Source organism: Ammodytes marinus, assembly GCF_949987685.1.
Source record: "Ammodytes marinus genome assembly, chromosome: 15".
Classification (NCBI taxonomy): Eukaryota; Metazoa; Chordata; class Actinopteri; order Uranoscopiformes; family Ammodytidae; genus Ammodytes; species Ammodytes marinus.
The window spans coordinates 593,642-608,641 of record NC_137219.1 but is presented as its reverse complement, the minus strand read 5'-3'; the positions used below and the strand labels follow the sequence as shown (position 1 = coordinate 608,641).

At 43.1% G+C, this 15,000-nt stretch overlaps 1 protein-coding gene and 1 long non-coding RNA gene across 2 annotated transcripts in view; both read right to left on the bottom strand.

The window, feature by feature from the left end:
* znf839 (zinc finger protein 839) overlaps positions 1 to 10,250 on the bottom strand; it is a 14,180-nt gene extending 3,930 nt beyond the window's left edge. The window contains exons 1-11 of the mRNA XM_080042167.1: positions 10,029 to 10,250; positions 8,068 to 8,264; positions 7,397 to 7,567; positions 6,605 to 6,724; positions 4,110 to 5,447; positions 3,300 to 3,375; positions 3,235 to 3,269; positions 2,938 to 3,057; positions 1,720 to 1,812; positions 921 to 1,160; positions 429 to 527 (exon numbers count right to left, since the gene is read on the bottom strand). Coding sequence (XP_079898293.1) covers positions 429 to 527; positions 921 to 1,160; positions 1,720 to 1,812; positions 2,938 to 3,057; positions 3,235 to 3,269; positions 3,300 to 3,375; positions 4,110 to 5,447; positions 6,605 to 6,724; positions 7,397 to 7,567; positions 8,068 to 8,264; positions 10,029 to 10,230 — 2,691 coding nt within the window. The 5' untranslated portion in view covers positions 10,231 to 10,250. The remainder of the gene's footprint in view (positions 1 to 428; positions 528 to 920; positions 1,161 to 1,719; positions 1,813 to 2,937; positions 3,058 to 3,234; positions 3,270 to 3,299; positions 3,376 to 4,109; positions 5,448 to 6,604; positions 6,725 to 7,396; positions 7,568 to 8,067; positions 8,265 to 10,028) is intronic.
* Positions 10,251 to 11,238: 988 nt separating this feature from the next.
* On the bottom strand, positions 11,239 to 13,578 carry LOC307262060. Its single transcript, XR_013845233.1, has 3 exons — positions 13,520 to 13,578; positions 13,082 to 13,194; positions 11,239 to 11,838 (listed from the first exon to the last, which is right to left on the bottom strand). It is a non-coding gene; the product is annotated as an uncharacterized lncRNA (long non-coding RNA).
* Between the last annotated feature and the right edge of the window lie 1,422 nt (positions 13,579 to 15,000).

The following is a 15,000-nucleotide window of genomic DNA, read 5'->3' as shown; positions in this document are numbered from 1 at the left end:
CTCTGATGTTTACATGAGCACAGTTATGCACTACTGTAAAGCCTGCTACATACTCCGCGAGGAGAAGGAACAAAGTTCTGGGTGACAGAGCTGCAGTTCTTGTTCAGCTGTTCTCGCAGCTTGTTCTCGACACATCGTCCGGGCCGAACTTTCTTCTCGCAGCTTGTCCGAGAACTATTGTGTGATTGGTCAGTCTGAAGTCAATGAGGAAAAATCAGCTGGTGCTACTATGGTAACAGTGTGACGTGTGCCGCGGTGAGGAGTTCGGCACTTGAGTTCTGGTGAAGTATGAAATGTCCAGACCAGAAAAAACTTAGTTCTTGTTCTCGCAGCTCTGTCAGCGAGAACTTTGTTCTTTCTTCTCGCGGAGTACGTAACAGCCTTTAGACACACAGATGAAGACACAGGCCTGACGGTGAGCTGCTTACCTCCATGTATCGGACGTTCTTATTGGCTGGACTGGGAGACGAACCAGGAAGTACCTTCATCCTGTTCACCTCGTCCAGGATCCCCAGGGAGCGGGCCACCTGACACACACACACAAGGAAACGCACACACACACACACACACACGCACACACACACACACAAACACAAGGAAACACACACACACACACACGAACAGTTAGCCCTGATGCAGACCGAGAGACTAGCCTGTACCATTGTGTCCTTGAGCAAGACACTTAACTAAATAGACAGACAGACAGACAGACAGACAGACAGACAGACAGACAGACAGACAGACAGACAGACAGATAGATAGGTAGAGAGAGGAATGGATGGATGGATGGATGGATGGATGGATGGATGGATAGACGGATAGACAGATAGACAGACAGACAGACAGACAGACAGACAGACAGACAGACGGATAGACAGATAGACAGACAGATTAACAGACAGACACACAGACATCCGTACCTCTATATTCCTGACTTCCAGAGGCGTGTTTGATCCCATGGGACTGTTGATGTATTCCTGTGCAGCCTGCCGCACTGTGCCCTGCAGCGTCTCAAACTGCTGGTACACGTCAGGGAATCTGGGCCTAACCGAACCGGGCCGAAAGGTACCGGACCTATCCATACCAGGCCGAAAGGTACCAGTCAGACCGCTCCTATCCATACCGGGCCTAACCAGACCAGCAGGCCCACGACGGTCCACCTACAATCAATACACCAATCAATCAATCAATACATCAATCAAACATTATTTCTATAGGCAAGGCAGGTTTATTTCTATAGCACAATTCAGACACAAGGCCATTCAAAGTGCTTTACAGGGGCAAGATTAGAATACATAAAACACATTAGAAAAGCGAATAAATAGATATAGAACATTTAAATAAAATAAAAATTAGGTTAGTTAAAATGGAAACAGAAAAGTCTTCAGACTTGATTGACTATAGCACTTTTAATACAATCAAATGTAACACAAAGTTCTTAATACGACTCCCATCCCCCCCTCACCCACAGATATATATAAACACACACACAGACACACATCCACACACACACACACACACACACACACACACACACACACACACACACACACACACACACACACACACACACACACACACACACACACACACACACACACACACACACACACACACACACACACACACACACACACACACACACACACACACGCACGCACACTAGAGACTGTAAAACTAAAACTATTAAAGATAAAGAGATAAACTGAGTAAACATACCTTGGCTAGCAGCAGCTCCCACAGACTCAAGACTTTGGTCAGACGAGGGAGAACCACATCCATCAACTCCTCATCCTCACAGTCATCCACCAGCTGAAACACAAAGGCAGGGAGTGCGTTAGTTTAGTTAGACAGACAGACAGACAGACAGACAGACAGACACACAAAGGCAGGGAGGGCGTTAGTTTAGTTAGACAGACAGACAGACAGACAGACAGACACACAAAGGCAGGGAGGGCGTTAGTTTAGTTAGACAGACAGACAGACAGACAGACAGACAGAAACACAGAGGCAGGGAGGGGTTACATCACTTCTGTTTAACATGCTGGTTGCGTTCTGAATCTCCTCCTCTTTCTTTTCTCTATTCTACATACTACATCCGACGATAAAAAGAATCTAGTTAGGATGCAGTAGGCATACTATTGGGACATACTTTTACTCTCTTATTTCATCATAACATTGCGCCTTGATCTTGCCTCTTGCTTTTATATCCGTCTCATCCCCGTTTGTTTTCATATGGAGGCTTCGTCGATGTGACGTCACTTCACGTGCGCACTGGATTGTGGGTCAGAATCGCCCAAATAGGATGCAGTTTTCAACACTAACAATCTTGGCCGCATGAAGTAGGACATCCGGGTACTTCTAACCATCCTAAATCTGGCCACAAGAATCGGGACATCCTAAATCTTTTTTCTACATACTATATAGTAGAAAGTATGCGATTCGGAACGCAACCGCTATCAAAGTTAAAGTTATTGTCAATTTTAAATATGTACCAGACATACCAAGGAATCTCAATTACGTTTGTCTCCGATGAGGTAAAATACGATCAGTAATCAATTCTAAATAGTGCAAAAGGAAAAACTAAATTTTTAAAAAGTTAATAAATTGAAATGTGGAACATGTGGAACAATATGCAGTAGACGGTATGAAGGTATTGAAAGTGTACGTTATAAGGGCAATATATAGGTTCAAAGTCCAGAGTTCTTGGGGTTAAATGGGGTCTCAAAGTCACTTTTACTATTGGCTCCGTTACTCTTTAAACTTGCAGTCTCTCTCACCACACAGACAGACAGACAGACAGACAGACACACAGAGAGACAGACAGACAGACAGACAGACAGGTAGAGAGACAGACAGACAGACACACAGAGAGACAGAGAGACAGACAGACGGACAGACAGACAGACAGACACACACACACACACACACACACACCTCTTGCAGTCTCTCTCGTCTCCTCTCCGACTGCTGCTCTGCTGTTGCTGTTGCCGTGGTGACGACGATCTTGCGAGGTCGCCCGCGTCGGCCCCGACGACTGGCCACGCCCACCGCCACCTGAACGGACCAATGAGAGGAGAGGATTATTCACCTGGTTTAAAGTCTAACCCGCAGGCCTATGGTACAGTCTGATTGAATGTACTGGACACTCAGTCATTTAAAGTTAAAGGTTCAGTGTGTAATATGACATCATCAAGAAAGTGTGTGAGTGTGTGTGTGTGTTAGCGTTCTTACCTTAGCAGGCTGCTGGGGTAGCATCCTCCCTCGTCCCCTCCCTCTCCCCCTGCCCCTCCCTCTGCCCCTCCCTCTCCCTCTGCCCGGCCCATGGTGCTGGACCCCCCGCAAGCCGACCGCCGCCAACGGGCCCCCCTCCATCTGCACACAGGGAAAGAGCTAGGGAGTTAGTGTGTGTGTGTGTGTGTGTGTGTGTGTGTGTGTGTGTGTGTGTGTGTCTGTGTGTGTGTGTGTGTGTGTGTGTGTGTGTGTGTGTGTGTGTGTGTGTGTGTGTGTGTGTGTGTGTGTGTGTGACCCCCCTCCATCTGCAGACAGGGAAAGGTAGGCAGTGTTTAATTTATTTATTTTCTTTTCTACAGAACACAACACACATGAGAAAAACTTTTTGATTTTAATTTTGGTTTGCTTATTCGGTCTTTATCAGTCTGGACTTTCTCCAATCGTTAGTGGAGGGCAGCCCAATTAGTTAATTTAGTCATGGTTTGATTGATGACTACATGAACCAATCAGGGGCTGCCTTCCACTAACAGACAGAAAGTGGGGAGGGTCCGGTCTGACTGGAGGCTAGATTGATGACTACATGAACCAATCAGGGGCTGCCTTCCACTAACAGACAGACAGTGGGGAGGGTCCGGTCTGACTGGAGGCTAGATTGACGACTACATGAACCAATCAGGGGCTGCCTTCCACTAACAGACAGACAGTGGGGAGGGTCCGGTCTGACTGGAGGCTAGATTGACGACTACATGAACCAATCAGGGGCTACCTTCCACTAACAGACAGGGCTTGGCTCCTCCCCCCTTGGAGAAAGTCCAGAATTGCTCCGAAATAAACGTATGATCTAAACTGTGATTATTCGATAGTTTTTTTCTTACCCTGCTAGTTGCCGTGGCTGCCGATTTGTCTTCTTTCTTCTTTTCTTCCCCGTCCTGCGATTGGCCGTCGTCTAGGAGACTCTGTGCCGTGCTCTCTTGTGATTGGCCGACGTCTGTGTTACCGGGCAGATTAGGATTATTCGGCTCGGTGGCGTTGTTGTCAGGCGGAGGAGTAGGACTAGTAGCCTCTCCGTGTGTGGGGTTCAGTTTAAAATGGCGGTTCAACCCCCCCTGCCCGATGTAAGCCTTATCGCAGGTGCTGCAGCGGTGACTTCTAGACTTGTGACTGTATGTGAGCGAGTGTGGCGGCCCCCCCTCCCTATGCGGCCCCCCCTCCCCTCCCTCCTCCTCAACACTCACGTCCGAATAATCATCAGAATCCGACTGCCTTCCATCTGCCAAATCTTCTGTTTTTATGAACTTATAATCTTTGGCTTTGTATTTCGGCGGTCGTGAAACTCGCCCCGAACGCGTCTGCACCTTGGCTACCTTTTTCTCTCTTTTCTTCATCTTGCGTTCTTTCTCTTTCTCTCTGTCGCGCGCGGAGAGGGTCTGTGTGTTCACAGAGCCGGGGGGGCGACCTCTTCTAGGCGCCGGGGGGGGCGTCCCAACAACAACAACAGCAGCGGCGGCGGCGGCGGCGGCTGGCGTTTTAACTACAGCCGTGGGTGTGGGACTGCCTGTTGTTTTGACTTGCGCCGCTGTCCCAGTTGTGGCTAATTTGACTATGGGCGTGCTACTAGTGGGGATTGTTTTAGCTATTGTTGTATTACTGACTGTCGGTTTGACTATAGAGCCGGTGGACACCATTTTGACTATGGGCAAACTGCTGCTAGAAGTTGTTTTGATTAGCGGTGTGCCACTGGTAGCCATTTTAACTAAGGGCGAACTAGTAGTAGTGACTGTCTTGACTAGCTGCGTGTTGCTTATGGTTGTTCTGATTAGCTGTTGTGTGGTCGTGGCAGGCGTTTTAGCTATCGCCATGCTGATTGGTTTAGCCGGGGATATGGGAGTGGCTTTTGCTCTGGCCGGCGACACCGTGACTTTGTTGTGATTCGCTGCCGGGCTTGAGGAGGCGGAGTTTGATGATGTCACAGGGCTGGAGATCTTCTGGACCAATGGGAGAAGAGAAGCCATGGAGGAGGAGGGGCCTTGGAGCAGCAGTTGGATGGGAGGGTCTCCGGGATTCTGCTGCAGGAAGAACTGCTGGCCGCCCTGACCAATCACGGGCGAGAGGTGGATGATCTGAGCGCTCCCATTGGCCGCTAGCTTCATGTGACTCACGGGCTTCACTTCCTGTTTGGCAGGGACCTGGATCTGGATTCTGACCGGCTCCGACTGGCAGGAGGAAATAAACAACAACACACTTCAGATTACAAACAGATTAAATCGTTAACGGTTATTTAAACCTGCAGTGTGTAGAATTTTGGGTTTTATTTCCTAGCAGATTCTGTAGAAAGTAATTATAATTTAGTACATTTAATTTAGTGCATAATAGCTTAAAAAAAGAAAGGGTCTCATATGTCCATATTTCTGCATATTTTGGACCAAGGCCTAGTGCCGCCATCTTGAAAGTGTTATAGTTGGAATGTCATCAGGTGCATTGTTTAAAATGTAGAATTGTTCTTGTCCTTGAAGGCCACTGTAGCTTCTGTTATTATTCTAAAGGGTTGGGGTTAACCAGGGAGCGTTGCATTCTAGAACTTTGTAGAACTTTCTTGATGATGTCATGTTACACACTGCACCTTCAATTGTTTTTTAAACCAAACTCATCTGTGTGAACGCTGATGCTGAAACTAGGGCTGTCCCCGACTCGGAATGTTCTCAATCGAATCGGATCTGCCTGTTTAAACCAGAGATTCCACTATTCGTGATATATATATATATATGATTTTATTCAGGACACATGAAGATCCATAGTACAATGTATAAAAAATAGACTCAATACATAAATAACAACAAATAGCACAACAATGCATGCAGATTAAAAAAACACAAATAAAATAAGAGATCAGCATACAACACTTTTCTATTTGTCAATCAGAAAAGTGCATTGGAGTGAGATCTCTGACCAGCCGTCAACCCGAAAACAGTTGAAAACAGACTTTAAGAGCACCAAAAACAGAGCTTAAAATAAACAACCTCCAGGGTGGATATATTCAAAAAATCAGTTTAGGAGTGAACCGGGGAGTTGGAGCGCAGCTGAAGCGCGAGCCTTGGCGAGCCGGTGAGAGAGAAACAACACAGAGCCGGTGACGGCTGCAGAGAATGGCGATTCGCATGAGTAAAAAAGAAGAGATGCTCGCGGTCTACGGGGGCTTAATTGTTTGTCTGTGTGTGTGTGTGAGTGAGAGTGTGTGTGTGTCTGTCTGTCTGTGTGTCTGGTGTGTGTCTGTCTCTGTCGTTCTTCAGTGTGTGTGTCTGCCTGTCTGCCTGCCTGCCTGTCTGTCTGTCTGCCTGTCTGTCTGTCTGTCAGGAACCAGAGGTTGACCCACCTTCTTCTGCCCCGTCCCCCCGCTCTGCAGGGCCACCTGATGGGCCACACTCTTCAGCTGCTGGGAGGCGATGGTCTGGATGGGCTTAATGTTGACCACCGGGGGAGGAGACTTAGGGACCTGGGGATATAATGATAGATACTTTTAACCTTTTATTTCTACAGGTAAATCCCATTGAGACCGGAGACTCTTTTTCAAGGGAGACCTGTTTTCCTTTCCCATGTTACCATTCACACACACATTCATACACCGATAGCAGCAGGCTAACTATCGACATTCACACGAGGCAAGGTGGGTGAAGTGTCTTGCCCAAGGACACAACAACCATGACACGGGTGGCAGGGCGGGGATCGAACCTCCAACCCTTTGATCATCAGCCGACCCGCTCTACCAACTGAGCCACGGTCGCCCCAAACTTTATAAGGCAAGGCAAGTTTATTTCTATAGCACAATGCAGACACAAGGCCAATCAAAGTGCTTTACAGGAGCATGAAATACCTCAAGATTAAGATACATCAAGATTAAAATGCATCAAGTATAGAATACACATTAGAAAAGTGAATTCAAAGAAAAGAAAAGAAAAGAAAAGAAGAGGCACATTTATCCCTATCCTTTACAGGACGTTACAGTGTCACAACAGCTTCAAGACTGACAGAACAACAGACATTTCCTCAGATAACTTCCATACTTAATGAGTTAAAGTACAACAGCATTTTTCAGTTACTTTTGGCCTTTCTGACCTCAAAAGCAAAATCAATTTAAACACAGAAGGAAAGTTAAAATAGAACTGACCTGCTGGCTCTTGGTGACCTGGTTGATGACCTGCTGTAGCTGCCCGGGGTCCAGTGCTGTGTTTGGGCCGGAGAGGGTTCTGACTATCTGTCCATGTTGGAGCAACTCAGCCGCCTCTGTGTCCGACACCTGCACAATCTGCTGCTTAGATATCTGCTCCAGGAGGACCGCCTGTGTGTGTGAGTGTGTGTGAGTGTGTGTGTGTGTGTGTGAGTGTGAGTGAGTGAGTGTGTGTGTGTGTGTGTGTGTGCGTGCGTGTGTGAGTGAGTGAGTGTGAGTGTGTGTGTGTGTGTGTGAGACAGAGAGAAAGAGAAAGAGAGAGAGAGAGAGCTAGATGAGATGAGATAAACCAAAAAGAAGAAGCACATACTGTATGTATGTATATATATATATATTTATTTTTATATTGTTCCACCCTATGTATTGTTTATGTTTTTATTAGGGGGGAGGATTGTATTAAGCACTGTGTTTTACATTTGCTTGTATGAAAAGTGCTCTATAAATTAAGTTTGGTTGATTGATTGATTGATTGATTGATTGATTGATTGATTGATTGATTGATTGATTGATTGATTGATTGATTGATTGATTGAAGCACAAATACATACAGACTCAGACAATGACAGACAGAATGACAGACCAATAAACACAGACGATATAAAAGGCCTCACCTGCTCCTCGGCTGTGAGCCCTGAGCCCTCCACCAGGCTGCCATCAGGCTGGACGTACAGGATGGTGGTGGTGCCTAGGTCGGACACTAGCCCCGTGCTGTTTCCCAGCTCCGGGACCATCGTAGTGTATTCTGACCCCACGAGGATGCTCTGCTCCCCGGGTCCACTCTCTAAGAACTCCATCAACTGCACTGAGCCTGGGGAATAGAGTCAAGTCAAGTTTATTTATATAGCAGGGCGCTCCGGTGGTGTAGTGGATAGAGTGTGTACCATATTGGCTCCGGCCTTCGTTGCAGTGGTCGCGGGTTCGAATCCGACCCGTGGACCTTTACTGCAGGTCACCCCCCCCCCCCTCTCTCTCTCTCTGTCTCCCCATTTCAACTCTGTACTGTCTAATAAAGCTTGAAAATGCCAAAAAATATATAAAAAATAAAAAAAGTTTATTTATATAACACATTTAAAAACTACAATGGTTGACCAAAGAGCTGTACACAAATACAATGCAAAACAACATATAGGCCTAAGATACACAACAACAACAAAACAAAAAAAAGCTCAATTTGTATTAAAGGGACACTGTGTAACATTTTAAGTAATGTATTAGCTAAACTCAATATCCTCATTCATAAATATGTCCTCATTGGTGTAAAATCACCTCTGCCAATAATCTGAATTACCCTCCTGAGCGGAGAATTACAAATATTAATATTACATTTCGTACATTGAGCGGGTAAGTCTTATGGAGGCATCCATGTTTTTGGAATGTCATCAGGTGCATTGTTTAGAATTTAGAATTGTTCTTGTCCTTGAAGGCCACTGTAGCTTCTGTTATTATTCGAAAGGGTTGGGGTTACCCAGGGAGCGTTGCATTCTAGAACTTTGTAGAACTTTCTTGATGATGTCATATTACACACTGCACCTTTAAAGGCCAATTAAAAAAAGTGAGTCTTTAGTAACGTTTTAAACTGGTCAACAGACTGGGCACTTCTCAGACTCAGGGGAAGACTGTTCCAGAGATTGGGAGCAGCCACAGCAAAGGCTTAATGAATAAATGAATGAATTTATTAAAAGGTGCTACAAGGAACTTTTAAATATTTCTGAAACGGTCTAATTTTTCCTCTGATGATCATAAATAACATGCTACCCGTCTGTACTGTCTGTTTGTTTTAAGAAACATACATGTTAATACACAGCCTAGGCTCTGTAAACAGGCATGTTGCTAGCTACGGTGGGTCCTTAGTTGCCAAATTACAGAGCCTAGGCTGTAACACTGCATTTTTTGTCAGTGCGCAGTCACACACACAGTACTGACAGTTAGCAGATCATGAGGAGATATTCACCGATTTTGACAAAAAAAGTGATCAGCATGGACGTATAAAAAAAGAAATTGTGTTAAGTAAGCAATATTTGAAGTGCTAAATCTGTGCATATTTTCGGCACTGACTGTTTTGTAATTAACAGGTTAAGACGCGAAGATGGTAACGAGTTTAAAAAGCAATAGACAAACGCTAACATATTTTCTGTTGAACAAGAGTTACTGTCTGTAATGTTGAAATGCTTTCTGACACATCAAGATGCATGATATAACACTGGCACCAGAAGCTACACTTTAATTTAACAGCAACGAGCCATAAAAAGCTAAAATATTTCATTCGTAAGTGTCAGACTGTTGGTTAGAAGAGTGTTTGAATAAAAAAAAAACATCAAATTAGCGGGTAAACGTCATCACAGCTTCATGGCATCCTGAGCATCTGACGGCCCTCTCGCGCAATATGAAAAAATAAACCGCATTTTTATAGTAACGTCTCACATTTCAAGCACATATTTAACGTTAAAAAACAAATTTAAAATCCAGTATTTTGCCAATAGTGTGTTCAGATTTTGAAGCTTATTTTAAATCTTGAAAACGCGAGATATAAAATCAAGCCTTTTCCCAACTTCCAAACCCCTGTACCACCAACCTTGCTGCTCCTCGCTCTCCCCGTGTTGGGCGCTCGCTTCTGGGGTTGCTGTTTCTACATTCTCCGCGGGGCTGGAGCTCTGGGGAGGAGCGGCTTCTGACGGTGCTGCTTCCCCGGGAAACACGTCTTCTACTCGGGCGTTCAGTGTGGAGAGATCGGTGGGTTTGGTGGAGGAACCGCTTTCATCCTCGTTGTCCGCCATTTTGGCTGTGAGGCTAAACTGCTAGCTTAGCTCAGACTGGGGGAAGGAGGGGGACGGGGGCGGTGTGAGTACCAGATGTGTTCGGCTGCAAGATCCGCTCGGGGTCCTGCGCCTACTGATGACGTATCGACACTTGACGTTGTCACCATAGATACCGCTACGCTACGGCAAAGCAATGTGGACATACACAACATTTGAAAAGATCGCGATAGCTGAAGGTGCGATAGCTTAGCGAGTAAGCTAACTATAGATAGTTTATATCTGTGTGAAACTCAAACAACATGTAAAAGATCGCGCTAGCTGATAGCTTAGCCAGTAGGCTCCATAGATAGATCGATTTATTTATTGTTCTGCAAGGTTTAAAATGAGTTGTTACGTTTGGCTTATAGTAGTCATCTCTCATTATGTAAGGTTAAATTACATTTTATTTTATACGAATGTATAGTTTAGCAAGGTTTAACCCCCGGTTTTAACCCTGTTTGAGTGCTAAATTAAACATTTATTTAATAATACTTTAAACATTAAATGAGTATTTTAGTTTAATGTACTCTAGCATGTATTTTAAGAAATAATATTTTATTAAAAGAACAACTTTCCCCTGGGTTCACTGTTATTTTACATCACACTGAAAAACAATGTGTATAATGAGTTTCATAATGATATTTATCAGTTAAAAAATGTAAAGGTGTGGCTCTGATGTACAATTTCCAGCCCCTGGAGCATTTGTAGTGTCTTGCAGCACTGATAAATAGATCCATTCATTCAACCTTCATTAAATAAAATAAAAAAATACAGCAGATTTTGTTTAATCTGATTTGTATTTTTCTTATCCAACCACATATACCACCTTCTGTAGTGTCTTGCAGCACGGCCATCGTCGACTGTCCAAACAGCAAACTAGCCTACTGTTTGCACTGAGTCTCTGCAGAACATTTCTCAATGGGAATAGTTCACGGACACACACACTGACATATTTGTATATGATTATATATTTTTTTATTCATGTGGCCTGCAGTGGCGATATCGCACAGGTGTATTCCCACAGGCTCTGAAAACAACAGTCATCAAACCATATCTAACTTACCATTTTTAAGCAAAATCATTGAAAAAGCTGTTTATCAACAGCTAAATAACTACTTCAATCACCGGATGTGCCAAAATTGTCTTCAATTGAACAATGAAAAAACTGAAGTAATGGTCTTTGGTGCAAGGGATGAACAATTAAAAGTCAGTGCACAGCTGTTATGTTAGAACGCACACACCAAGACAGAAATCTTGGTGTATTCATAGACTCAGACTTGGAATTTCTAAAACCACATTAAAACAAGTACACGTCTGGCAAATCAAAAGGTTTCCAAACTGTGCAGAGCACCTATGCAAAATATTAGTTTGAAAAGATTTATATTACAAAAATAGAACTGATTTGAATTACATAAAATATACAAATATCAATGCTGAGAGGGGCACTGATGCCCAGTGTCCACTCCTCTCGACGGGAAGGGGGGGAGGGGCACTGACGCCCTGTTTCTGCTCCGTCAAAGTCGGCCGCAAGGCTGAAGTTGAGGCCGCTGACAATGCAAAGTCATCTTTGCAATATAGTGGAAACACCTATAAAGAAATACACATTACATTAAAGACCAAGTAATATAGCTTCTGGGTTCAAGTTACCCACTAACACTTGTATAAGCCAAATAGCGAATTTGAAAATGTATTAATTATCTAGATTTTCTAAAGTGAGAGCAACCATACTAATGGGCATGTAAGCTCGTCTAGTCACACATTTCAGATGATACCTCATGTTTTTCTGCAGAGTCTACATGTTTTATTTGTTTGTTCTTTTACAAATTTGAGGAAGATATCGTTGGTTGCTCATTTAAGAACCGGAATACTTCTTTTGGCCCTTTAAGTCGTCAGATTTAAAAACATACCCAAGGAAAACAGACTTTGTGATTTAGGAGAAGTGGAGAATTAATTTAAATTTCATACCTACTATCCTGAGCTGTAAATTCCCTTTTTTAATTAAATGTTTCCTTAAAATCCTGAAAAGTTTTGGGGGTGCTCCAGTGGCGTATTATCTACTTCAAACTGTGAAATTAAATTTAAAACACCTAATGTGTTTTTTGAGCACTAAATATGACATGATGGAATAGTTGTTTACTTTCAATGTGTATATGTTAAAGTCTATTTTGTTACAAAAGCTTGGAGACTTCAGGATGGTTAATTTGTTTTAGTATTATGGCGCTTTTCCACTGCATGGTATCAGCTCAACTCGACTCGACTCTTAGTATTGTTAAGCATGTAATTTCTGGGCTGTTTGTGTTGATAATGGTGTCTATTTAGCCCGTGGGCTGGGCATAATTTTTAAACACAACACAAAATTAAATCTATCAATCAATTAATCATGGCCTAAACACTCAAGCCAACCCGCAGGTTCTATCACAGTAACCTGGACTGCTGCTAAGTAGTAATTATTTTGAAAAAGAGCAGTTACAAAGTTTCAAGTCTGTTTATATTTCATTTTTCCTAAAGAGTTTTCTTTCTGTGACCAAGCAACCAATGAAATCTGGTCTGACGTATAACCTTTCTGATCGACTAATGTTTTAGTCAACTATTAGGGGGGCAGCCCTAGTTCATTTATGAAACTGTATGTACAATCTGTGGTTAGGTAACATTATGACAACAAGTAGCTTCAGGAAATCTAGTGAAATTGCCAAGTTACAAATAAAGGTTAAATACAAGCAAATGTTTTGGGCAGTACTTGGAAGAAAAAATCAAAGTAATAGTGCCAATACAGAATACTTCCGATAAACTGGCTCAAATGTGCATTTGCGTTTGACACACTGTGACTTACCTTTCAGAAAGTAGGTCTTTGAGAGCTTCCTAATGTTGGCCTTGTTGTTGTTAGGCTGTGGTAACTTTTTTGAGTGAGGTAATGCTTTACTTCAGTGTATAACGCTTCCATTTCTGTGAAAATAAATGAAATAAACAAAGACAGTTTTCGGAATTAAGGCCAGAAAAAAAATTATTTCCCTGGTAATAGAGATAGGGTAATTATCACCTACAAAACTAATCCTATATTGATGAAAGCCCCCACTAACGTTTATTAGCTCACGTTAGCCATCAATCTAAAGCCACACACATATTATCTTATCAAAGCAAACGGTCATGTTATACAACGTATGTTTAATTTCAGTAATTTGACAAGCGTATGACTAAGGTTTATCTTTGTACATTAGATTATTATTCATATTCTTTGATTAGAAAACCATAGGAGATCGTTAATACTTACCTAATGAGCAGGGAATAACACCATACACCGGCTACTGAGTGACGCGCATGCGCATTTAAAAGACAACGTTTACAGGAAGTGCGTCATTATCGCGCATCTAGGACCCCGAGCGGATCTTGCAGCCGAACACATCTGGTACTCACAGCGGCCGTTGGATCGAATAAATCTTCAGTATATTTTCTTTATCACTGAATTAATATTTTCTGGTTTAAATGACTCGCTGCCGGATCAAAGTCTCGCTGATATGAGGGACATTAATGGCGGCTGACAGATAGTGCGAGCAGTAACGGTTACCTGCTAGCTTAGCTTAGCCACCGCAGGGAGCGCGCCAGAAGACCCGGACCGGATCCTAGACAGGGTGGAAGGGACTCATTTCATGTCAAGCAAAATCCATAAAAATCCTTGTACAGTCGATATCTGAGCAAAATGTGTATTTTATGGGCCATTCTACAGAAACGCCCACTTCTCTGTCCCCGCCTCTGAGGAAAGCACTTGAACGTACTTTATAGTCACATTCATAGGCATCGATTCACTCAGAAGAGGGAAATGTGTCCCCCTCCAAAAATATGAAAGTCAACCCCCCTTCTTCCCAAAAGAGCATAGGCTACTAAAGTTCTAAAATGGACCATACCATCCTAAAGACCTGCTTTACCGGTGGAAATATGAAGGTTTATTGAACTCTGAGATCCTATGTAGTATAAATGTGCAAACATTTTAGAAATCAGTTCATCCTAGCTAGCCTAACCCTTAACATGTGTAGGCCTACTGTTGAAACAAAACCTACGCCCTTGGTCACATTTAATTTCTATATTTGAATATTGTAACATGCTCCTTGAACAATATGAATTGGACATTTGTTTTCAACCCATTTTCCCTATATAAAATTCACAGTAGGCCGACAAGAGAATATCTTGCCCACACTGTCATGTATGAAGGTTTACGGGCCTATTTATATATTCAATGTTTTATCACATTTATTTTATTTTATTTTATTTTATGGAACTCTGACAATCTATCAGCTATTGTTAAATGTTGTTTTCATTGTAATGAGTCTAAGCAGCTCAACACTGGAAGAATAAATCCAGTTTCCAGGTTTTTTCTAAGATTATTTGTTGTTGTTGCATTTAATAGAATACAACAATTTAAAGATTCAGTGTGTAGAATTTGTCATTTTCCAGAACAGACTTTGTAGATATGGAATATAATCATCATCAGTATGTTTTGATAAGTGGATCACCTAGAATATCTACATAGGAGCGGGGCGCTGAGGCCGCCATGTTGCACCGCCATGTTTCTACAGTAGCACAGAACGGACAAACTTAACGGCCTTACACGGTTTTATATATAGTGGGCGTCCTGGGGAAATGCACCTGTTGGAAGACCAAGAAGAAGAAGAAGTACTATAGAATAAATAACTAAATACATCTTCACCTCATCACTTGATATTGTGGAAAGACTTGAGGCAGTGGTGGATGATGCCA